Below are 27,554 nucleotides of genomic sequence, written 5' to 3'. Positions count from 1 at the left end.
CCCCTGCATCGGCAGGCGGACTCTCAACCACTGCGCCACCAGGGAGGCCCCCCCTGAACCCTTTTAAAGGCAATTTTCCAACTAGATTTACAATCCCTTTCTTACACCTAAGGTAGTTTTCTCTGGTATAAGTTTTAAAAATTAGAATTAATGATTCATGACCATAGTAAATTACATGTATGTCATAGTGTATTTTGCAAGCTTATCTGACTTAAGGAATAGAAGGCTAAAATATGGAAATAAGGAAAATAGAATGTTAGAAAGTTTTCTTTTTCTGGTTTTCTAATTTTTGACTTAAATTCCTCTGTGGGGCAAAACTTGGTTTGGGAATGTATTGAAAAATATTTAAATGACTGATGCATTTTCTCGTATTGTGTTTTAAAAAAGGATATAATTTATCACTTTACAAGAAAGAAAAACAGACTTTTAGAAAGAAATCTTATGTTTTTCATGATATTAATTGCCCCTAATCATTTTCATCTAACTGTATGTGAATGGAAGTGTTTTTCCACAATTAATCTGTAGAACATGAATTTTTAAAATAGTATTCACAATTTTTTTTCAATTTTTAGTGTTTCTGAAATAATATATGATTAAAAATAAAATTTTGTGTGTGATTCTAATACGATGGGTCTTTTAAAAATAATTCTCATTAGAATTAGTAAATTGTTACAGAGGAAATTAATAAGTAAAATGGCTAAATAAAATTGAGTCATTTTATATTATGCTTTATAGTTATTCTTTTTTCTTTTTGTATTTTTTTGTTTTTGTCAGAGTTAGGTTTTTAATAATCAATGAACGTGAGAACAAATATTTTCTCAAGGTTGTTAAAAAACTTTTACTGTATTCTTGGCTCCATTAAAATTGCTTTTGTATCCCAAGATAGGCCTCAAAATGAAAAAAAAGTTGGATAAAAAGGATAATTTATTTAGGAAAAGTGAGGATCAGGAAAAAGCCTTAAATGGAGATGTATAGAGATAGAAAAATGTGGTTAGAATTTAACAGGAAAACAGTTAAACAAACAAACTCACAGGAATTTCACGCATGATAAGAAGAGTAAAAGAAGAAAAAAAACAGAGTTTTGTCTTATTTATAATGAGTGAGGGAAATCCCTCTTTATCTATTTCTCATGGTGGATATAAGAATCAGATGAGATTGTTTTTGTAGAAGTTAACTGTAAATTGTGAAGTACTACACTCTGATTACTATTTTTAGAATGGAGTATTAATACTTGAATCACAACATAACATTACAGAAGGTCTAAAGTTAACAAAGTCTCATACTAATGAATTTAAAATATCCACAGGAATTCTTATTTTCAACAGAAAACCAACTCAGTGCAACATATAGAAAACTATTTTTGAATTTAGTTCATTTCCCAGTGAGAAAAGTAAGAGCTTAGTCCCAGGAAAACTACTTGGCTATTTAGATTTTAAAATACTCTAATTTGTTTTGGGAATTATTTATTCTCAAGATGAACTTCAAATTAGAAAGTACCTTTAAGATATATGGGAGGAGCTTTTAACCTTTTAGGACTGTAACTCAGATTTGATTTGGCACCATAACAAGACTAATATAAATTGCTCATGTGAAGATACTACTAGAAGATAACGTAGAATATTTAACTTGTCTTTATTTTTTTACTTAAATATAATTTACAGTAGCGAAACGGTCATATCTCAGATGTACCATTCAGTGAGTTTTGAGGAACAGATATCAAGACACAGCATTTCTATCACTTCAGAAAGTTCCCGTCTGCCACTTCTCAGTCAGTCCACCCCTGCCCCACTCTCCGCCTCTAGAAGTAAACACTGATCTGATTCCTAGTGTCATTGTTTAGTTTTGGAAATTTAGGAGTTTCATATAAATGAAGTCATATACTATGTATGTTTTCTTGTCTGACTTCTTTCATTTAGCATAATGTTTTTGAGATTTATCCATGTTGTTGCATGTATCAGTAGTTCATTCTTTTTTATTGCTGACTAGTAGTCAACTGTTTGACAATACCACATGTATCTATCCATTCTCCTGTTAATGGGCATCTGAATTGTTTCTAGTTTTTAGCTGTTATAAGTAAAGCTTCCATTAATATTTGTGTACAAGTATTTGTGTGGACATGTGTTTTTATTTTTCTTGGATTAACACCTGGATACAGAATTAATGGATCACAGAGTAGATGTATGTTTAACTATTTTAGAAATGAGAAAGTTTTCTAAAGTGGTGGTACCAATTTGCATTTCCATTGGCCTTCCAGTTGCTCCACATTCTCTGACATTTGTTGTTGTCAGTCTCTTTCATTTTAGTCATTTCAGTGGGAGTAGCTTATTGGGGTTTCAATTTGCATTCCTCTGCCTGATGACTAATGATGCTGAGCACTTTCTCACATGCATGTTTTACATTTGTAGATCTCCTTTTGTGAAGTGGCTCTGTCTTTTGCCCATTTTAAAAATAGAGTCATTTGTCTTTTTGTTATTGAAATGCAAGAGTCTATATATATTCTGGGATTTAGGTCCTTTGTCATGTGTTATGAATATTTACTCACATGTATTATGAATATTTACTCTCAGTAGCTTGCCTTTTTTCTTGCATTTTCTTATTAGCAAAAGGTTTTATTTTTTGATGAAGTCCAGTTTTTTCACTTTTTTCCTTTGTGACTTGTGCTTTCTGTGTCTTCTTTAAAATTACTTTGTTGATCTAAAGGTTGTGAAGACCTATATTTCTTTCCTAGCAGTTTTGTTGTTTTAGCTTTTATGTTTGGACCTATGATCCATTTCAAATTAATTTTTGTGTATAGTTTAAGGTAGTATCATTTGTTGAAGAGGTTTCTTTCTGCATTGAATTGCTCTTGTGCCTTTGTCAAAATTTTTGATTGTATTTGTACACATCTATTTGAGGTCTGTTTACTCTGTTTCACTACCTCATTATCTTATTTCTGTAGCTTTATAGTAAATCTTGACGTCAAGTGGTGTATATCCTCCAGATTTTTTTTCCTTTTCAAGATTGTTTTTACTATTTTTGTTCCTTTGCCTTTCCAAGTAAAATTTTAAGTTATTTTGTCAGTTTCCAGAAAAAAAGATGGCTGTGATTATAACTGACATTGCTTTGAATCTGTGTATCAATTGAGGGATATAGAACAACAGTCTTAACATTAAGTTTTCAATCCATGAATGTAGTATAACTCTTCATTTGTTTAAGTCTTCTTTAATCCCTCAGCAATATTTTATTTCTGTAAAATATACATTTTATATTTATATTTATATGCTATTTGTTAAATTTATCCTTAATGCTTTGATTTTTGAAGCTCTTGCAAATGATACTGATTTTTAACTCCTTTTTCTGTTTATGGTACTATATAGAATACAATTGATTTTTTAATTGACTTTGTACTTTGCAACATTGCTAAAATTCATTGTTTTCTTTCTGATTCATTAGAACTTACTATATACACAGTCATGTCATTCTGAATAAAGGAAGTTTTACTTTTTTCTTTCCAAATTGTATGTTTTTTTTTTTTTTTTTTTTACTCTTTGTCTTATTTTATTGCACTGGTTAGGAATTCTACCTTGATGCTGATTACAGATATCCTATCTTGTTTCAAATCTTAGACAGAAGGCATTCACTATCTCACCATCATGTATTATATTAGCTACAGTTTTTTGTAGGTTCCTATTGTCAGGATTTTGAAGTTTCCATTTTTGGTAGTTTGCTGTAGAACAATTTTTTTATTCATAAATGCTTGTTGAATTTTGGAAGATTTTTTTATGCATGTACTTAAATATTATTTGATTTTTCTCTCAGTGTATTACTATAGTGAATTGCACTGATTAATTTTCACATATAAAACCAACTTTATATTCTTTGGCAACACCTAATTGTCCATGATATATTATGCTTTTCATATATTGATGGATATAAGGCTAAAATGAGATGGTGTATGTAGAAGTTATTTTTAATACACTAAATAGATGTAAGTTACTGATAAATAATTTTCAGGAAGAAGCATACATAAATAAAACTTAAATCTTCGATGTGAATTTTTTTTTATAAATTTTGTTTATTTTTGGCTTTGTTGGGCCTTCGTTGCTGCATGCGGGCTTTCTATAGTTGTGGCGAGCAGGGACTACTCTTCATTGCAATGAGCAGGCTTCTCCTTGTGGTGGTTTATTTTGATGCAGAGCATGGGCTCTAGGTGTGCGGGCTTCAGTAGTTGCGTCTCACAGGCTCTAGAGTACAGGCTCAGTAGTTGTGGTGCACTGGCTTAGTTGCTCTGTGGCATATGGGATCTTCCTGGACCAGGGCTCGAACCTGTGTCCCCTGCATTGGCAGGCAGATTCTTAACCATTGTACCACCAGGGAAGCCTCTTGATGTGAATTTTTATGTTAATAGTTTAATACCTATAATTAATAATTTATGGTCTTTTGATGGTAATCAGGAGAGAGCATATTTTATATTCAGGAATAACTGACAAATATTTATTGAGCACTTACTATGTGTGCTCTGCTCATTGCTGGAGAGGCACTGGTGAACATGACAAAAGCTAGTGACCTTGTAGTACTTACATTCTAGTGGAGAAGACAGACAGTAAACAATTTTTTAAACAAATTTTTGATGCTCTGCTCTACCTGAGGGAGGTTCTGACCTAGGATTTTAGAATATTGTTAACAAAGCCACCATGTGAGGACTTGAGGATTTTGCTTAGCTGAGCTTCCTTACTATTCAGTTCAATTCCCCCTTTTCCAGACCAGATTTTGTCAGATAGAAAAGTATGTTATTTATGTTTTGCTCTGTGGTCTGCTCTCTTTTCCTGATGACCAGCTATTTAATTCAAACTTTCCTTGGCATTGGAAAATTTATATATTTTAGAATAAACAGATAGAAAGCCATTTTATTATAGAATAACTAAATATATACAAAAATAAAGAGAATAGGATACCAAATCCATATGTATCCAGTAATTACTGGCTCCAGTAATTATGAACTCATGGTCAGTGCTGTTTCATCCATGCACTCACTCAGTTCCCTTCTCAGTTTGGATTATTTGAAGCAAATTCCTTGCTATCCATCCATAAGTATTTTTCAATTTTATTATAAAATATAAGGAATCTTTTTTTTAAAGCACACCAAATAAATAAAATATCATGATCTCATCTAAAAATTAGTAAGTTATTAATATCAACTAATACCTAATAATTGTTCAAATTCCACATTTTTCATCATATTTTGATAAAACTTCATTCAAGTAAAGATGGAGTTGTTATATCATTTTTGCTTCCATCTTTTACAGGGATAAAGACATTTGGTATAAGTATCTATATAGAAGTAAAGATGTCATCTGAATTTTGAAGGCAATGAAATTGATTAATGTTTTATTTTTTAACGTTTTAAAAACTGACCATAGAAAATGCTGTGCTAGATATATAATGGGTACAAAAAAATTTTAGGCCTCAACCATGTCTTATAAAGAATTTATAGCATTGTGGCTGAGTTATAACACAAAAGGTAACCCACAATACAAGTTGTGTTCTGTCCCAGTGATGGGGATGAGTGGTTCTCAGCCTCCATGACCATTCACATTGGTGTATCATATCAGGAGGTGATTGCAAGGCACATTTTTTCTTAATACTGGAAAGACAAAACTTTGAAAATTATTTAACTTTTTAATAATTAGAATGGATTCAGGATTATTGTTGCACTCATGCCAGTTACATTCCTTTGAATTCCAATATGCTTTTATGAGTGAAGAGAAAAAGATGATGGAATTACAGCTTGACCTTGAAAGTTGGGTGTGCTTTGGGAAGGTGGAGACTGGTTAGGAATAGTGGCCAGGGTTCCTGAGAGGAACAGAACCAGTAGGATCTCTCTCTATAGATATGGATACAGATATAGATGTCTATTGATCAATATATGTACATAGAGGTCTAGATAGACGGATAGAGGGATAGACAGATAGATAGATTGATAGATAGAAAGATGGATATATAGATTTCTCTCTTTCTCCATATGTGATTTGAAAAAAGAAATCTCTCCCCCACCTCTCCCCCTCATATATGGAGAGATTTATTTTAAGGAATTAGTTTATGCAATTTCAGAGGCTAGCGAGTCTAAAATCTGCAGTATGGGCTAGCAGGCTGGAGACCCAGGGAAAAGCTGATGTTGTATTTCAAGTCTGAAGGCAGTCTGCTGGCAGAATTCTCTCTTCTGAAGGCCTTCAACTGATCGGATGAGGCCCACCCACTTTATAGAGAGCAATCTGCTTTACTCAAAGCAGATTTAAATGTTAATCTCATCTAAAAATACCTTCACAGAAGCATCCAGATGTTTTTGACTAAGTATCCAGGTACTGTGTCCTAGACAAATTGACACATGAAAACTAACCATCACAAGTGGGCACCATGGCATAAGCAAATGAGTGGAGGTGGACTTCAATACTCTTTTGGATTAAGGCAAGTAGAGCACTTAAACTAGAGGAAAAGTTCATATATGGACATAGCGGTTAGTAAAACCACTAAGAAATGAACCTAATTTTGTCCTCAATTATTCTTAAAGTTGATGCTAAAATGATATATATTATGTTTCTTGAAAGAACCAAATTTTGTTGACTTTGATCTTTAGATGTGTAGTAGTAAGAAGACAGAGCATCTGTGAAATATTTGATTAGTACAGTCAATTTTCATTTATTAGTAATAATGGAAACAGGGTCCACATGGCTACTGAGCTTCATAGATAACATTTAACACATTAGTGTTCAGGATTTTCATCATCCACTCAGAATTTAAACTTTTACTTGTAGTTATAACAAGTAGAAACATTTATGATCTATGTTTTATCTTTGCTTCCTTTCTGATAATGGTTTAAAGGACTGAAAAGGACAGGTTGAAATTGACTAGTCCTTAAAACCAAATTGTAAATGTTGATCATAACAATGGAAAGTCCTTGTTGTTAGCTTATTTCACTAACCTTGTTTGTTATATTTATGTATGATACTTACTGTAGCTTTATAGACTTGGGCTTTGTGAATCACTTTGTACTTACACAAACCTCTAATTTTATTTTCTACAGTTTTCTGCCTGCAATTGAGTTTTAAGTTTTCACTAATCATATATGGTCTATATATGACCATACATATGCAAGGTGACAATCTATCTCGATACTAGGTATGACTAGGAGAGTTGAATAGAGTGAAACATTTGGAATAAACATACAAACACAAGCAGGGCTAAAATGCTGTACAATGATTATCCTTTTGTTTCTGCCACCAGAGTCCTTTTTCTTCCGTTGAATGTATTGCTTTAATGAGCTTTCAGTAAAGATAATGAAACATTAATGAACTTCAATCTTCTGACCACCCAATCATCAAAGACAGAAGGAAATAACTAAAAATTAACAATCTTTCATAGGGGATTAGATTCTTATTTTCATTTTCTAATTCCATTCCAGAATTTCTAATTCTCATTCCAGAATTTGCACAATAATTCTAGCTCATGCATAACCTGCAAATATGAGGAAAACACAATTAAGATAGCTTTCCTCAAAATGTGAGTCAGGTATGAAGAATTTATGAACCTCACACTCAGCCTATTAGGAACAAAAGAAAAGAATACAGACAAAAATTTGATCAAACCAGAAGCTATCACTTTTAGCAGTTTGGCATTTTTTTGTTTAGTCCTTTTGTTTATGAATTTTTTGGTTCATAATTAAAAGCATAAGGTATATAATATTTTTAATTTTCTGTATAATGTAAAAAACTTCATAGGCAAAATTTTTGTTATCAAAAAATAATCCAATGTATGTATATATTGTAATTTTCTTAACGAATCTCCCATTACTGGACGTTTATCTTATTTCCAATTTTATTATTGTATTGGAGATCCCAAAGACCACCCCCAGGCTTAATGATTTGCTAGGAGGACTCATGGGACTCAGTACATAGCCTTATCAACAGCTAAATTTTATTATAGTGAAAGAATACAAAGCAAAATCAGCAAGGGAAAAGGCACATGGGATGAAGTCCAGAGGAAACCAGGAGCCAGCTTCCAAGAGCCCTCTTCCAGTGGAGTCACATGGACACATTTAGTTCTTCCAGCAATGAGTCATGACACATGTAAAGGGTTGTAACTGGGGAAACTCATTAGAGGTTCAACACCCAAGGTTTTTACTGGGACATGGTTACATAGGCGCCCTCTGCTTAGCATGTACCAACATTCCAGATTTCCAGAAGGAAAGCAGGTATTCTGCATAAACCATGTTTTTTGCACAGTTTAGGCATAGTGAGATACCCTTGTCTTTTAGAGAAAGTTTTACATCAGTGGGTAAGGAAATGTTTACCTGCCAAGTACTTAGATGCCAGCTGAGGATCAACCTTGCAAGCATCTTCTTCTAAGAATAGCAGTCTCAAGTTTGTTATGCTAACTCTTTTTCTGCATAATTATTATAAATAATGCTGTAATAAGCATCTTTGTTAATAAATCTTTTGGCATATTCCAGATTATTTCCTTATGAAAGATTCCTAGAAATTGATATTACATCAAAAATATGAGCTTTAAAAAGACTTCTCTTACTGATAAATTACTTTCCCAGAAGTCTTTTCAAATTTTCACTTTCACCAAGAATGTATGAGTGTGGGCACCAAAAACCTTGACTAAAATAGGTAAGATCCATGTGGTCCAAACAGCAATTCATCATAAACCCTAAAGAATTAATTAAAAAATTTAGAGTTTTATGAAAGGAAAGAAAGACTAATTGTTGCTTCCATTTGTGGGGGGCAGGGACATTAAGAACACTCCCATTAAATTATCACCCAAAATGCACTGTTCTCCTGGACCTCTGTCTCTTTTTGCCTAGAGATCTATGACATCATTGTCATCTGTAAAACACACACCATCCAATTCATTTTAACATTCATTTGCTTTAAACAATTAGCACATATTCTGTACCAGGCACTGCAGTTGTGTGGAGGATAAAACAGTGCACTGGGCCTGCCTTTTCTCCTTGCTTTTGTTCATTTTTTTTTACATAATTTTTGCTTATTTTTACCTAAAATTTTATGGCCTATTTTAAATGTTTTTCCTAAAACTGTAATTAGTTGTAATAAATTGCAGAAAACTTGGAAAATACAGAGCACTCACAAAAAATGACAGTCCATTGGTATTCCACCCTCCAGAGATACTCACTGTTAAGTTCTGGTGTATTTGCTAGAATCTATTTTCCAGGTGTATTTTTTCCCTTAGTTAAATGAGCTCCGTAAGAACCCTCAGAGGGTGTTCCTATGATATAAAGAGGAACTTTGTGAAGGGCGATGCCATGACTCAGGTGATTCAGTTTGAACTTTTGAAAGGAGAAAAGTCATTATTTAAGTTCTCTGAACCTGAAAATAGCCATTATATTGTTCTTTGTTATTCTTGTCTTGTTTACTGAGTCTCTAGGTACGTGTTCCAAGTGTTTAGCCATTGTAAGTACGTGACAGAACAACATTGGTTATTGGTTATATTGCAAAATTCCATTTGAAAGAACACTTCATTTGAACTGTGAGTGAATTCAAGTGTATACCCTAGGAAACAAATTGTTTGGTTCCTGAGAAAGTAGAATAGCAGAAAAGAAACTATGAGGTAAAGCCTGGGAGGACCAAGCTTTACATCAGAGCTACAGCATCCACGTACCACAAGTGATCCTACTAGAATTGCATGCTGGTACGGCAAGAACTGCTGGTATTCTTACAGCATGATTTCTAAATTCTTTTATCCTTGAATTTGATTCCCATCTTGGTCTTGAGGTAACTGTTTGTTTGTTTATTTACTTAAACAAAAACATATTTTTCTGAGCATATTTTCAGGGCACTGGTATATTTGAAAATGATTTGTTTCCTGGCCTTTATACATTGAGAACAATTTTGTTATGAAATTTCTGTTTCACACCTTTTCTTTTTCCTTGGTGGTATTCTGTTATTTATGGGTTCTTTTACTGTTTCACAGAAGAAATTTGGAAGGAACCTGAGTTTTGCTCCTTTGAGATTTTTTCTTTCTAAAGATATATGAAATTTTCTTATTCTTATAGTTTAAATGTTCTTTATTCCTTTAATTTTGCAGAATGTACTTGTGTATAAATCCTTTTTAATTAACTTTTCCTAAAACAAGCCCCAATACTCAGAAGATGCAAATCTTTTTTTCAACTCAGGAAATTATTATTCAGTAGTGTATTTTTTTCATTCCTGATTGTTCTGTTTTCATCTTTGGTAAAGTGTATGATTCCTTTCATGGATATTTATCTTTTGTCCTCTTTAATCTGTAATCTTCTCCCTCATAATTTTCATCTTTGGACACTTTTCTTCTGCACTCTGGGAGTGCTTGCCAAATCCAGTCATTTGATATTCTGCACTGTCTTCTACTCCCCCACTAACACTGAAGTACATTTTTGGTTTCCTCGTATTTCCTGCCTTTTTAAAAACACTATTTCCATTTTCGTTTGCCTTAACAAATATTATTTTTTAAAGTCTTAGTTTATTTTTTCCTTGTTGCTTTTGACCTCTATTTTTTAAATTGAAATATAGTTGATTTACAATATTATATCAGTTTCAATATTTTACTACATTTAAAGTTCTTGTAAAATATTGGCTATATTTTTTTGTGCTGTAGCCTGTTTATTTTATACATAGTAGTTTATACCTCTTACTCCCCTACCCCTATCCTCCCCCTCCCCACTTCCCTCTCCCCGCTGGTAACCACTAGTTTACTGTCTATATCTGTGAGTCTGTTTCTGTTTTGTTATACTAATTCATTTGTTTTATTTTTTAGGTATCACATATAAGTAATAATTTAACATATTTGTCTTCCTCTGTCTGACTTATTTCACTAAGCATAATACCCTCTAGTTCAATCCATGTTGTTGCAAAGTGTCAGAATTTCATCCTTTTATATGGATGAATAATATTCCATTGTATATATGTACACCACATCTTCTTTACCCATTCATATGTTGATGGACACTTAGGTTGCTTCCGTATCCTGGCTATTGTAAATAATGCTGCTATGAATATTGGGATACATGTATCTTTTCAAATTAGTGTTTTCATTTTCTTCAGATATATTTTCTCGCATGATATACAAAAATAATCTCAATGGATTAAAGACTTAAATGTAAGACTGGAAACCATAAAACTCCTAGAAGAAAACATAGGCAGACCACTCCTTGATATAAATCTTAGCAATATTGTTTTTTTTTGGGGGGGGGCACCTGTCTCCTAAGTCAAAGGAAACTAAAGAAATAAACAAATGGGACCTAATTAAACTTAAAAGCTTTTGCACAGCAAAGGAAACCATGGACAAATAAAAAAGACAACCTAATGAATGGGAGAAAATGTTTGCAGATGATATGACTGATAAGGGGTTAATATCCAAAATATATAAACAGCTCATACAACTCAATATAAAAAATAACCCAGGGCCTCCCTGGTGGCGCAGTGGTTGGGAGTCCGCCTGCCGACGTGGGGGACGTGGGTTCGTGCCCCAGTCTGGGAGGATCCCGCGTGCTGTGGAGCGGCTGGGCCCATGGGCCGTGGCCACTGAGCCTGCGCGTCCAGAGCCTGTGCTCCGCAGTGGGAGAGGCCACAGCAGTGAGAGGCCCGCGTACTGCAAAAAAACAAACAAACAAACAAACAAAAACCCCAAACCCCAAACAACCAGATTAAAAATGGACAGAGGACCTGAATAAACATTTTTCCAAAGAAGGTATACAGATGGCCAACAGGCCCATGAAAACATACTCAACATCGCTAATCATCAGAGACATGCAAATCAAAATCACAATGAGATATCACCTCACACCTGTTAGAATGACTATCATCAAAAAGTCTACAAATAACAATGTTGGTGAAGATGTTGAGAAAAGGGAACCCTTGTACACTGTTGGTGGGAATATAAATTGGTGCAGCCACTATGGAAACAGTATGGAGGTTCCTCAAAAAACTAGAAATAGAACTACCACATGACTGAGCAATTCTACTCCTTGGTGTATATCCAATTGGTGTATAAAACACAAATTCGAAAAGATACATGCACCCCCATGTTTTGGCCTCTATTTTGAAGAGTTGGCTTGCTAGAATATAGTGAGAATGCCAACACTTTTCTAAAATTTTCTTCTGAGTCTAGTAGAATATTTTACTAGATTTTCAGAATTGCAGACTGCATTAGTTTCCCATGGCTCCTCTAACAATTTACCAAAACTTGCTAGCTTAAAACCAATACATATTTATTCTCTTATAGTTCTAGAGGCTAGAAATCCAAAATTAATTTCACTGGACTAAGTTGTCAAGAGTCTGGACTCAGAGTTTTGGGACTCTAGGGAAGGATCTGTTTCTTTGCCTTTTCTAGCTTCTGAAGGCTGCTTGCATTTCTTGGCTCATGACCTCTTTCTCAAATCACTCCAGTTTCTTGCTTCTGTCATCACATTTCCTTCTCCCCTTTTAGTCACATCTCCCCTTTGTAAGGACACTTGCATGTAGGGTCTGTCAGGATAATCCAGGACAATCTTCCCCTCTCAGAATTCTTAATTTAATCATACCTGCAAAGTCCCTCTTATCCTATGAGCTAACATTTACAGGTTCTAGGGATGAGGATGTGATATCTTTGGGGCCATTGTTCAGTCTACTGTAAGGAACTTTCCCCTTGTATCACAGTCACATGGGCTTCAAATTCAGAATAACCTGGGTTCACACAACCACTTAGCAATTGTCTGAACTTGGGCAAGTGACTTAATTAGTTTTCTTTGCTGTTAAACTGGGATAAACTCAGCACCGACCTCATAGGGTTACTTTGCCGATTAGATCAAGTAATGTATGTTAAGTGTTTAGCAAACTAGGTCCTCACTAAATGTTAACTAGCATTGTCATGATTAATGTAGGCCCCAGTGTGTTTACTCTGCCCTGAATAAGGAGAAACAGATCTATGCAAAGTGAGTGATTTCACAAATAGAGAACATGGTGGATTTTTCTCAGCTCCACTCCATGTTCACTTGGTTGTGTTGGTCACCTTTTCTTGTTCTATAGTTGAGGAGCAGGTGTCAATGCCCACTTCTCTGCTCAGTTCCTGGTTACTGCAGACACCTATCTGGAATAGGTTGGCTCTGCCAAGGAGGGGCCTTTCCTATTCCACCCCTTCATTCTTTATTATTTTTAGCTGTTCAGCACATGAGGATTATAATCTCCATTATACATTGTTATCAAGACCTGCCTGTCCCACGCTCTGCACAGAGCTCTTTCCTTGAAATAGGACCGTATTAAATCCTACCACCAGGATTACTTCACTCCTAGTTGTTTTCTTGGAGCTGTAGTATCCAAGTGGATCATGATAGATGGGGGTATGGAGAGGGAAATGGTTTTTCAGTAGCAGCACCCACATTTTATTTTATTTTTAAAAATTTTTTGAATTAATATTTATTGGAGTATAGTTGCTTTACAATGTTGTGTTAGTTTCTACTGTACCGCAAAATGAATCAGCTATACATATACATATATCCCCTCGTTTCTGGATTTCCTTCCCATTTAGCTCACCACAGTGCATTAAGTAGAGTTCCCTGTGCTATACAGTATGTTTTCATTAGTTATCTATTTTATACATAGTATTAATAGTGTATATGTGTCAATCCCAATCTCCCAATTCCCCCCACCACCTGTCTCCCCCCTTGGTATCCATACATTTGTCCTCTACATCTGTGTCTCTATTTCTGCTTTGCAAATAAGATCATCTACACCATTTTTCTAGATTCCACATATATGCATTAATATACAATATTTGTTTTTCTTTCTGACTTACTTCAGTCTGTATGAGAGTCTCTAGGTCCATCCACGTCTCTACAAATGACCCAATTTCATTCCTCTTCATGGCTGAGTAATATTCCATTGTATATATGTACCACATCTTCTTTATCCATTCCTCTGTTGATGGACATTTAGATTGCTTCCATGTCCTGGCTATTGTAGATAGTGAGCAGCACCCACATTTTAGAGAAATGGTTTTTGTTCTGTTTGGTTTTTTCTTAGGTGGTATTAAGCTTCTTTCTAATGGCTTTCAAATGGGCTAGGGGTTTATTATTATGTAAAGATCACTGATCACTTTCCTCAGTTCACTTCCATCATCCTAATTAATGAAAATTTTTTCTCAACCGCAGATAGATGAATGGTTAAATTTAATGTTTTTGTGACCTTGACATTTTCATCTTTTTTTGATTATTATAGTATTTTCTTGAGGCTATAAAAGGGGCTGCCTCACAGTCAAAGGTAACAAGCCATATTGAACCAGAAATCATGATTCTTTTTGAACATTTTTTATTTACTGTGAGCTTGGAATTATCTGCCAAACTTGTTCAAATACTTGGCAATTCAGAAAGATATTATGCAACAGTGATGCTACTGTTCTATTATGTTATATCCTAATCATGATGAAGTTCTCATATTTTTCTAACTCACGTTAAGCTTATCCTGCATCTTAGTGTTGCCTCTGTATCTACAAACAACTGTTTCCATTTGATAGCCAAAAAAAAAAAAAAGACTAAAGCTATGTTTTATTTGCTGTCTCTCAGCACACATATAAAAGTATTAAGTAGACTAGTACAAAAGGAGTTACTCATATTTCTTAGATGTTTTGTAACATATGATTTGGGAGCCATGAATACTAACTGGTAGTCAGTAGATATAAATAAGTTAGTTTGTTGGATCATTATTTTTATTGTATCTTTTTGGAAGCGGTTCATTATAACCAAAAGAAGGTAAATAGTTTAAGTAATTTTAGAATACATACTGTTCATTTTTGACTATAAAGTAACAATATGAATTGATTTAAATGGACATTTCAGTCATTGATTCTAAAATCTGAACTAATACAAGAGATGGAATTCAGCTGCCCAAGCAAGCTTCTGGGGCTTGATTATTCAACTGATTAAGATGCTATTTGTCAACTCTAGTTTACCACCCCTTTTAATTATATAGATAATCAAACTAAGAACTGCTAATTCTGTCTCCTATTAATTGATTGTAATTACCTACAGATTAAAACTGCATGTGCAATTAACTCAAAGAATTAATTGATAGAAGGGAATTGATAAAAGGGAAACAGAACGAGCTTGGCATAAAAGAGGCTCTAGGGACAACAGGACTGCTGAAACCAGTGGTGTCTTGGGCTCTGTCAAGTCCTCATAAAGATACACTGCACTTGCCTCTGGACTTCTCTGGCTCTGTCAGAGGCAGTTGCATAGATTATTTCCTATGAACTTTTGGTTTCTTGGTTGACTGAAACAATGTATTTGAAAGGTTTAAACTCCTATTGTCTTTGGGTTTTGTGCTGATATTCAGACAATTTGGACAAATCTATCAATTTGCAATATGGAGGAAATGCTTGTCACTACAAAGATCACAGAAGAGTGGTGAATGTTTTAACTAGCTAGAGATTCTTCCTTCCTTCCTCCCTCTTTTCCCTTGTTTCTTTCCTCATTTTCTTGGCAATATCACCAGATACAATCTTACCAGTTTTCTGTGACTCATCTAAATAATTTGTTTCTAAAGTAATTATGCTTATTAGATTTTGAAAATCCCTCTCATCTGTGTAAATAATTGGCTCATTGTTAACTGCATAAATTTGAATGAAAATGGGAAATGAAATAAAAAGCCACCCCCAACTCATATGTATTTAAAAACTATTACCATTATAAACATCAAGATAAATATCAAGAGGGGGAAGATGGTCTGGTGAAAAAAATATTTGGTCCTGAAAAAAAGAATTTAAGGAATTAAAAAAATCCCTTATTAAAGACTCTTCCATTTTTTCAGATGTTTATATCAGTTGTATTACATGGGCCCTTTCACTCTCAGCAGTTTCCTGAGTGGCCTTTCACCCAATACCAAGTCAGTACAGTAGCAGATACTAAACATATGCTTGGGGCACATCATTGTATTCAATATTATGGAGAATACAAAGCAAGTTAAAGACTCTCAAGTCTAGATAGGGAGATGAGATCTGAAGAAGACAACAAAATAACATGAACTAGTGGTATAATAAAGTTTTTCAAAGAGTCTAAATAAGTATTGAAGAAACGCAAGAACACAAACACATCAGTATGGATATTTAACAATTTTTTTAATGTTCAAAGTTAGCTAATAACTCCTTGTTAACCTGATGGGATATTTTGGTTTCTTTCCAAATTTTGCTATTGTATTTTCCCCAGATTTGTTTAATCTCAGAGTATTTTATTCTGTCTTGCTGGCTGGTAAACTGGGAGTTCTAACAAGATTTCTTATTTTTTCACCTATCAATATACAGCCTACTCTTGCTTCCCTCCACCTCTCTCTCTCTCTCTCTCTCTCACACACACACACACACAGATTTCAGAATCTTAATTTCTCTTTGGCATTATCTGTGAAGCTTGTTGGCTCTGTGAAGGGTTTGTGAAGATTTGTCTGATGTATGACTTTGGTCTTCTTCAAACTATCAGCTTATAACTTTCGACTGACTTTGTGGAATAAACTGGAATTTGTTGCATGTCACCTTCTGTGCTTGGCTTCTGAGGAGGAGTCATTAGTATAGATCAGTGTGTGAATGATTACCTTGAGGATTTTAGTGGAGGCTTTACTGCTTCCTGAAGTGGGAAAGTTATAGCTATATTTTCTAGTGTGATACCTGTATACTGGAGAAAATAATGTATGGCCTTCTTGATTATATGAATCTGTTTTGTGGGTAAACAAGATAAAATATTTGAAATGCTCTGGAATCTCTTGGAAAAATAAGTCATATAGCATTTAGCTTCATTTGGGGCTGGGCTCTTCTGTGATCAGGAAGATTCCCTTTTGCCTGTGAGATTTAACCTTGTGAGGCTAATTCTAGTTCACCAGTGTTTACATAGTGACTTTAATCACATTGCTAATGAACCAGAATCACAGAGCAATTCCAAGTAAGATATTGTCCTTGCCCTGGAAGAGTTTATACATTTAAAAAGGAGATTGGAAAGAGATGCTCTGTTATCTAAAATAGAACATTTATTGTAGAAGTTCATTAAAGGAAGTGGGCGAAATAGGGATAGTGCTAGTAAATTGAGAAATGCTTCAAATTAGTCAAAAAAGCTTCATAAGAAATGTGGGGTATACACATCTCTAATACTCTTATGCTATCCCTTTATATCCCTCTGGGTTTATGAAAGTCCCCAGTGTATGGCCTTTCCTTTGCTATCATCTTCTCAAATACCGATCTTTTCAGATTCTCTATGATCTACCATTATTGGCATTTGCTTCCATTAAAGATATTCATTTCTTCATATTGGGTTGTGATTGAGATATATAATTTGTTATGGTGCCTCTCCTAGAGATTTTTCCTTTTTGATAGAGGGCAGAGACTGACTGAAATTGAGGAAATATATGTAAAATTAAGATGGGGTAGGATGTGTGTGTGTATATTGATTAGGATGTCTCTGAGATAATATCACATTTTTATTATTTTATGTTACTACTCTACCTCCCTGTATATAGGACACTTAACTTATGGTTCTATCCATAAATTGAAGCAATGAAATAAGAGAGTACATTTCTTCTGATTTTTCTCTAAATTTATATGAAATTAACTGGTCCATGGAGGACTCTACTAAATTAAAAGGTTCAGGAAAGAAGATATGTATATGAATAAGTATTAGAAAATTGGAAATGTAAAAATAGTTTGATTCATTTGGATGGCAGTATTAAATTGTATTTCTGAGAAATAAGTGGACCAATAAATCTGAAATCTCCTCCTCCTCATTAAAAAATTTTGTGCAGAAATCCCACATAACTACCATGAGACAGAAGAAATATGTGGGCATATACTGGCTAACCTTTTATTCTTCCAACCTATTTACCTTAAATACTTTCAGTCATTTTATTTACTTCACAATATCAAAACTAGCACCTTCATAATAATTTTGAATTCTCTTTTAAAGTGCTTATGTAACAGGGAGAGGAGGTTTTCTTTTGTTTTGGTAAGTGCTCTTCACAAATCTGATTTTGCTTTAAGCCTCCTTTAGAAAAGAACTCAGTGTTCTTGAAGAGAAGAATCAAAAGAATGAACTTACTAGCTTTCTGATGGGCACACTGTATGTAATAAAAACACGAGAGCTCCACTGTGTGAGGAAGCCCATTAGCTGAAGCCTCTCTCTATGCAGTGCTACCGCTTCCTCATCTTGTTATAGTTAGATGAAAGGATATGAGTTTCATACAGAATAGTGGGGCCATAAAGATGATTTACTTTCCTCTTTGTAACACTAAGCAGTATGATCAGTATGTACTTTTCCTGGATTAATGTTCTTTTAACCTGCATTGATATTTCCAACAGACAGAGCGTTCTATGATTGGAGAGGAGTAGTGTCAAAAAGGTTTTCCTGTTTGGCTCGTGACTCCAGTTGGCCTAGTTTCTCTGGATCATCATCAGTATTTCAGGATTATTGTAGTGTAAGTATTTGTAAAACCGGACATAGAGTTGCATTACCATTTTTCTAGCAAATGATTGAATTCATTTTGATATAACATGTAAGATGTTACTATGGGCATATTTCATTCCTAAAATGATTCCCCATTGAAATTCATCTCTTTTTCTGAAGCAGTGCTTTTGTTCTGTTGTCTTATTTTGTGTAAATCTTGCTGATCACCTTAACTCCTAAATCTGTATACTAGTTTTTGTTTGAAGAGTGGTAATAGCCAAAGTGATCATCACAATGGTTTGCCCTAAATGTGATAGTAACTATTTTTGTAATGGTACCTAGACTATCAAGAAAATACAGTGGAAGCCAGTGGAGAATAAAGATGTTTGTTAGGAGTGTGACACTAAGAGGACTTAACAATCCAAGGACAATGTCACGACCACATACTAATGGTTTTGTGAGTGAGGGCTCTCCAAACTGGGGCGTGAGAATCTATGACATGAAGATGAAATCAGGACTTCACATTAAGTTCACCTGCTCATCAGGGCAAGTTCTGAGATGTCTCTATGTAAATACAGTAAGTCCCCTACATATGAACCTCCAAGTTGCAAACTTTCAAAGATGCGAATGTGTGTTCACATGTCCAATCACGTAAGTTAGTTCACGTGTCTGGCATACATTGTTATGTGTGTGCGTCCTGTGCGAGTGGTTGTGCTTTTGTGTACTTTATTGTATAGTACTGTGTAGAGTACAGTAGTACAGTATGTTTATTTCAAGCCCAGGATGTCCAGAAGCAAGCGTAAAAGCAGCTGTATGTATTGTACTGTACTTTTCAAGGTACTGTACTATAAGATTAAAAATGTTTTCTTTATTTTTTGTGTTTTTTAATGTATTATTTGTGTGAAAAGTATTATAAACTATTACAGTACAGTAGTATATAGCTAACTGTGTTAGTTGGGTACCTAGGCTGACTTTGTTGGACTTATGAACAAATTGGACTTAGCGAACGTGCTCTCAGAACGGAACTTGTTCGGGTGTAGGTGACTTAACTGTAGTAGAAGCAACTCATGTGATTCTGAAATCTTTAGCAATGATTTCTTAAAAGGGTGCAAAGTGCCATTTTATAATATTTGTGTCTCATGGTGTCTGTATAGATATCTTGATTTTTTACATCTCCTATGTGTTCTGCTCTGTATGTGAATGTGTCTGTCTCATTTTCCTTTTCTTTCCTCTTTTTATATCATGAATTATTTTTCTTTTCGACTTGTGATTTGTATTAGTGTTCTTGGGCTGCCATAACAAAATACCACAGACTGGGTGGCTTAAACAACAGAGATTTATTTCTCAAAGTCCTGAAGGCTGGAAGTCCAAAATCAAGGTGCCAGTACGGCTGTGTTCTCTTGGGGCCTCTCTCTCCTTGGCTAGCAGAAAGCTGCCTCCTTGCTGTGTCCTCACATGGCCTTTCCAGTGTGTGTTTCTAGTGTCTCCCTCTCTTCTTAGAAGGATACTCGTCATATTGGATTAGTGCCCTACCCATATGACCTCATTTAACCTAATTATCTCTAAGGTTCGCATCTCCAAATACAGTCACACTGGGGCTTAAGGAGTCATATGAATTGTGGGGAGACACAGTTCAGTCCATACACCATTAGACAGCTGATAACAATTATTTTTCTTATCTACTGGATAGTTCGTTATCTAGTATTTTTAAAAATCTTGAGTTTTCATATTTTTTCTGTAAACCAAAACTTTTGAATCACGTCGTATTTAACTTCTGCTGCTAAATTCTTTGTGAGTAAATATACTAAAACTAAATCATTGCATCCCTGTTTTAGATAAGGACATTATACAAACATTATTAAGGAAAATTATATGAATTTAGATGAGGAAATTATATGAATATTGTTTAGTGAAATTCAAAGTCTTTGTAATCTACTATTTTCAGAACATAGTAATTAATTACAGAATAGACAGTTACCTTCAGCTAATTGGATGTATATTGCTAATTCATACATGTCCTTAGCAAAAGTAACACCCATAGAAGGCTGTTTTCATTTTCCAGTAAAGGTGAATAAATGAACTACTGCTTACCCTGTTTTACACTAATAATTTAGAGATTGCTCCTAGCTGTGTGAAGAAGTACATTTAAACATATTTCTTTGGGGAATAAGTTGGGCAAGAGTAGACATGACTGTGGAGAGCTCCAGATGCAAGACTGGGGAATTGCCCACGGGGGAATTAGGAGTACAAAGAGCTACTAACCATGGCTTTGGCATAATAGATGGTGCTTTGGGTATGTGTACCTGTCTAAAGAAATTTGGGGTGGACTAGAGTGGAGACTGGGTGAGCATTAATAGGCCTTTTGCCTCAGTCCAGTTAGAGGTTTATCTTATTCTTGCAAACCCACTATGTTGGGGGTGGGGTGTGAATGGGTAAGAGGGGATAAGATTCAAACCTTCAGATTTCTTTCCTGCAGCTCACTGCATCTTTAATTTTCACCATTGAAAGTCTTATTTATTTGTTTGTTTTTGTTTTTGTTTGTTTGTTTATTTATTTATTAAGGATTCCCCTTTCATTTATCCTTTAAAATAATAACAGTACTAGAAGGGATCAAATACCAAGTTCTAAGTTCATCTTTTTTGCCATTTTTTTTTATTGTGGTAAAATACACATAACATAAAATTTACCATTTTAACATTTTAGGTGTACAGTTTGGTGGCGTTAAGTACCCCCACGTTGCTGTGTAACTATTGCCACCATCCATCTCCAGAACCTTTTTATCTTTCCAAACTAAAACTCTGTACCCAGTAAACACTAATTCCTTGTTCTTCCTTCCCCACCATCCTCTGGCAACAAGTATTTTACTTTTTCTTTTGTGGCTGGCTCATCTCACTTATAATGTCTTCAAGGTTCATCCATGCTGTAGCATGTGTCAAAATTTCCTTCTTTTTTTTTTTTTGCGGTACGCGGGCCTCTCACTGTTGTGGCCTCTCCTGCTGCGGAACACAGGCTCCGGATGCGCAGGCTCAGTGGCCATGGCTCACGGGCCCAGCCGCTCTGAGGCATGTGTGATCCTCCCTGACCGGGGCACGAACCTGCGTCCCCTGCATCGGCAGGTGGACTCTCAACCACTGCGCCACCAGGGAAGCCCTTTCCTTCTTTTTTAAAAAGGCTGAATAATATTCTGTCGAATATATATGCCATATTTTGTTTACCCATTCATCCGTTGGTGGACACTTGGATTACTTCCATCATTTGGATATTGTGAATAATACCACTATAAACAAGGGTGTAGAACTATTGTTTGAGCCCTTTCTTTTGCTTTTTTTTTGGGATATATACCCAGAAGTGGAATTGCTGGACCGTATTGTATTCCTATATTTAATATTTTGAGGAATCATCATATTATTCTGCAGAGTGGTTGCACCATTTTACATTCCCTCTAGCAATGCACAAGTGCTCCAATCTCTCCACATTTTCATCAGCACTTATTATATTTCTGTTTTCTTAATAGCCATCCTAATGGGTGTGAAGTGTTAAGTAATCTTGATGTGAGTTTGTTCAATCAGGTCCAGAAGACAAAAGTAGCTAGGAAAGTTGAGAATGTAGAAAGAAGTTTGCATTGTTAAAAGACGAAAGAAGACAGGGTGCAGAAAACCCTGTATTTGATTTTGTAGGAGAAGAGAAAAATATAACACATTTTGCTTTCAAAACACTCTCGATAGCTTAGCTACTCTTATCAAAATTTTAATTTGCTCAAATAACAAAGTCACTGTGGATATGATTTCTTTAGGCTAAAAGAAAATATCCCTTTTAAGCCAGAGTTTCTGTTTTCTTTTTGAAGTATTTTGAATCCTATATGTTTTTAGTTCTAATTAAATAATACAATAATGTTATATGTCTTTAGTTTTAATGTTTCATTTCTGCAACTGCAGACTTATCATATTAGAATTGTATTCGAATTCCCAGTTATTTTAAACAGCGGCATATAGCCCCCTAAAACTTCTTTACATGAAGTTAAAGAAACTGCATTCCTAAGAAAAAGTTACTAATTCTACTTTTTATGATCTCTGAAGTCCTGAGACATTTATAGCCTTAATTATCTTGAAAGATAATATTTATCCAAAGTAAGTGAACACCTGTGAATATGATCCCTTGCATAACATAAAAATGTAGTATTACATTTCAATAATATAGGAAAGACCACCCGTCTCCAACTTTGTTGTTGCAATTTCATTTCATAACTCTTCTTTACAAGGTTTTCTAACTTTATGATAATGTATGAAGCACTCTGGAAACCCACAACCTGAAGGACTGTAGGTGTGAAAAACAACTCTGGTATTTATCAAAATTCTGAGATGCAAAAATTAGTATCAATAGTGCTCTTAAAAAAGCTAGGATAAAAGCAAATATTGACAGAACTTTGTGTAAGAAGCTAATTTCTATCTAATATTTATGAACATACAGAGTAAAAACTTTTATTCATTAGTCATCAGTAAGGCAAAACTCTCCTCTGTGAGTGGCTAACCCACGACTCTGTTGCAGTGGCTCTGGGATCAGAATGTTCCCTGACGGGAACTCTGCCATTTGGTGACCCCTAGAATGAGGATGACATCTCATCAAGCAAGGGAGTGCCCAAGGCAGCATGTTTGCATACTTATTGTGGTGGTGACAGGGTTCAGGGATGCAGGAGCAGAGGGGAAAGAACAGTTGTCGTTGTCTGAATGGGAGAGCAGAGTGCATTTCAGGAAGTGAAAGAAGTTGAGTGTGGCAAAAGTATAGCATTCAAGAGGGCAAGTGGCAAGAAATGAAACGAAATTTAAGCAAGTTCCGTTGTCATGAAGTGCCTTCCTTGTAGGAAGACATTTGATCCCTTTATTTTCTTAATCTTGGATGGAAAGAATTTGCTTAACCTTGACACTAGGAAGTAGGGATTACGAGGAAATAGAACTTGATTTAATACCTAGTTGCATTATACATTGTTTCGTGTTTCAAAGAATGCACTATGAGTCCTCTGGGCATTTGGGCCTCCCTCCTTTCAAGGAGAACAAGTCCTATATGAGAGAAGAAACCAAGAGTCACTTGTCCTGTTTTTAAACATCCTTATAGATTCAGCTCATAAACAAAACAAAAACTTATTAGTTTTGCAGAAACATATCTTTAGAAATGAAAAAAGAAATTCCATATATAACATTATGCTTCACATTAGCTTAATTTTGACCATGAAATGGGTTGACTAGATTTTAATGAAATTTCTTATCACTATTCTCTGGAGAATTATCTTGAGCCATTTTGGGGAAAGAAAACTGTAAGAATCTAGGGGGATATTCTTCTCTTAACTTGGAAATTTAGATATTTTTGTGTGATTCTTTACCAAATTGTGCTGTCAGAAGACTGGGCATTCACTTGATTTTAGTACATAATAAAAAATAGTAAATTACCGTTTAATATGTAAAATATCTTTTTTATTTTTTATGCTCATTTTTTTCTCCTCCATCACGCTTTCTTCTCTCCGCTCTTCTCCTTCCCTCCTCCACACATTTGAGACGTATTGTAATCATTTTCATACTCATGATTTTCTCCTCTTGTGGGTTGTTGCATTTGATAAAAAATGTCATCTGATTTGATTTTCTGATATTTTGAAGAATTAGCACAAATCATTATGACTATTAAATTTAAAATTTCTATTTATTCAAATGATTTCCTAAATATTAAAAAATCATTTTGGGTATCAATGAAATTACATTTTGAAAATTCTGTTCCTACAGAATTAGGCTTGGGTTTAATCTAAGCCTTGAGTTAACTACGTGACTATGATTTTTTGACATACTGAAGAGCATTCCAACAGTTTATTTACTCTTATCTGATCTTTTAATTTGTTTGTTTTGGTACTATTACAAGCAGTGATGTCTAATGCTGTACATTATCTTCAGACTTCACATTTTAATTTTGAAATGCATATGTATTTTCCTATGAAATATAAATTTTTGAACCTTTGTGAAAGAATGATATATTTATTTTGATATATACATGTATGTAAAACTATTATTTTTTTAACGTATATAGTTGCAGTTAAAACCCCACATTTTACTAGTTATATTGCCTTGCAGCAGTATTATCTGAGCCTGATATTTTTATATCATATATTTTATATGGGCCTAGGTATTTTATAATCATCATTTATTTTATTTTTATTAAATCTTTCCTTCTAGATAAAAATTTCTACTGTTGCCTTAGTTAAAGTACTTTTGGGGAAAAATAAAGAGGTACTCCATTGCAGAATTCCTTTAGCAATAAATGGGTTAAGATGTATAGACCAACAACAAATTGGTCAAGACATATATATTTAAAACTATTCTCACAAAGTTTTAAAAGAAAGCACTCTTGGTGATTGCAAGATTTGGATTGTAATGTTACTTAGGCTCACCAATGTACCATCATTTAAACGGCTCACAATACCATTTACACTAAATAATATTCAAAATTGGAAGGTTAGGTAAATAAACAGGATAATTTTAAATTTGTATTTTTGGATCAATATATTTTTATAGAGAAAAATCTTGATATATACTTCTCTTTTCTTTTATTGTAAAAGAGCACTGGATTTTTAGTTTCATAAGTAACTTCACAATCTTTCTTTACTGTAGAAGCCAAAAGATTCAATCAAATTTTGTCAATCATGTTGCCCCTTTATTCTGAGATGTGCTCGTGTGGGAAAGGTATTTGAGGGACACTAGACCCATGAGCATTAGTAACAGTGCTCTTAGTTCTAGTTTTATAATAATCTCCAGTCAACATGCGCATTCTTTCTGAGATAAGCTGGAGTGTGATTGTTACCAAAACCTGGATGAAAGAATGAAAAGCTGGATGCAGAGAACATTGGAGCAGATATTAGGTTAAGGGAGTGAACAGACTGTGCCTACCCTGGGGAATCCCCCCACCCCCACCCTTCTGGGAAGCTAGGTACGCTTGTTCTCTAGGAAAGGGAACATTAACTAAATTTCTTAAAAAGTAATGAAAGAGAACAAACTGTAAAAAGGCAGCCAAAAAAGGCAAACATCTGTTACTGAACATGTCTCACTTGACTTCCTTTTAATGTTCTTAGGAATAAATTTATAAACTAGGAAAGGTTCAGCACTAATTAGATTGTTTTCATCAAACAAAATGCACCAGACATGGATGTTGAATATGAATGAAAACTTCAGTAGTAATAATAAGTAGGCATAGAAAGTGCCAGGAGACATAGAAGGTGCCAGGAGACATAAACATCCTGGGTTATGGCCACAGGCTTTGGATAATGCTATGGATGTTAATATTGCATTGACTTAGATTTGTTGTGATATGCTTTTTTAAATGATCAGAAAAAAGTGTCGGAAAAGTCAAGTGTATTCATTAAACAGTAGATGGATTAGGTGCAAAATTTTCTCTTCAATTATACACATTTAGGCTAATGAGATGTTAGAATGAATTGGAATAACAAATACAGAGGTACTCAAAGGCAAAGTTCTTTAGAAGAGCAGCAGCAGTGGTGATAGTTGTAGCTTGTCGTAGGTGTGGAGAGATCCATGCTTTATTCAAAACTCTTGGGACCAGCCAAATTTGGGAATCAGAAAATTCCAAACTTTAGAGAGGTAAGAAGAAAAGTAGATCTGTAATCAAACCTGTAATCAAAGCATGGTAGTATTTTGTAGTAAAGCATAAGAATACTCTCATTATGTGGGAGATGCAGGCTACTATATAGGTCATTTGTTGGTTGGTTCAGGTCAGGTTTTGCCACCAAAGGTTAGGTGAGTTAAATTCTCCCCTCAGTATGTGTTATGCAATATTTGTTGGTTTTCAAAGCTTTCTGGATTTCTGAGTTACAAATAAGGAATCATAGGCTTATAGTAGTAATAGTGATAGCAAAAGTAATAGTAGTGGTGGTCATAGTAGATAAAGGTGATGGGGAAGATAAGGAGATAAGGACAGACAGACAGACACACACACACAAATATATATACACACTGTGAAAATAAATAAAGGGAACCTCATTTAAAATGGAGCCATGCAGCCTGAGGGGGAACTCTCACGTGTATACCACTCTTTGCACTTGCATAACCAGCAGGAAGAAGGAAGGTATGAATTGTTTTGACAAGGGAAGACATTAATCACAGGGGAATTTTATCTCCTGCTCTTCAGAAAAAGAAGGAAGGTCCCCCACAACCTCAAGCTCTTGCTCTTCTCCAATGAACTTTTGTTCAAAACAGCCCTTCTTAATTTCCTCCTAACACCTACTCAAAAGCAAGACCCCTCTCCTTTATTCTTCAGACTTGCCTGTGATTCACCATAGCTTGTCTGTCCCAAATTGCAATTCTCTGCTATTCCCAAATAAACCCATTTTGTGGGTAAAATAACTGGCTATTTTATTTTTAAGGCTGAAAACATACACATACACACACACACACACACATTATTAGTTCTATAAGGAAAATACCGTAATCGTATATTCACTGTTCTTGATACTTGATGCAAGACACGTCCTGGAATTAATTGTAGAATGTCCATGTTTATGTGATTCCCAGTAGCAGAATCAGGCAGATGTGATTATATATCTCTGATAGATGCTACTCCCTGTGATTGCTCTTCCCTGAACTCCACCTAAAGGAGCACCACTACTTTTATTTTTTCATAGTGCATCATGAATCTCTTTACTGGTTTATTACTGGCCTTCCTCACTAAATGTAGGTTCCATAAGGCTGAGGACATTTTAGATCACCAGTGCAACCCCAGTGCCTAGAATGGTTCCTGTCATAAACTAGAGGTTTAGAAAATATTTGTTGAATAAATGAATAATAGACTATTTGACATTTCCCCAAGTGGAACACATAAGAGACCCAAGGTGCCAAAGCAGTGAAAAACACAACAATGATAATATTATTAGGAAGAGGAAAAAGAAAAAACGATGATTTAAGGATGTTGCATAAATTTTTCTCTAATTTTTTTTTTTTCTGTATTGACTGAAAGAGTTGTACGAGCCTTAATTCTTTGTCCTGAAGTGGACTTTTTGGCCCATTCCTCTTCTCTGGAATCCGTGGCCATTCTTATTTTGTCACGCAGTTCTCCTGTTGGGTTCTTTTTTTCTTTTTTCTAACCT

General features: G+C 34.7%; 1 protein-coding gene across 1 annotated transcript in view; it reads left to right on the top strand.

Annotated features, from left to right (window-relative positions):
• The window catches only part of IQCM (IQ motif containing M), a gene marked incomplete at both ends in the record, with an annotated part of 364,405 nt that overhangs the window by 85,303 nt on the left and 251,548 nt on the right, over positions 1-27,554 (top strand). The window contains one exon of the mRNA XM_081217168.1: positions 18,337-18,452. Coding sequence (XP_081073294.1) covers positions 18,337-18,452 — 116 coding nt within the window. The remainder of the gene's footprint in view (positions 1-18,336; positions 18,453-27,554) is intronic.

This window comes from Mesoplodon bidens (genome assembly GCF_964165515.1).
Source record: "Mesoplodon bidens genome assembly, chromosome: 1".
Lineage (NCBI taxonomy): Eukaryota > Metazoa > Chordata > Mammalia > Artiodactyla > Ziphiidae > Mesoplodon > Mesoplodon bidens.
This window is presented reverse-complemented; position numbering and strand designations above follow the sequence as displayed.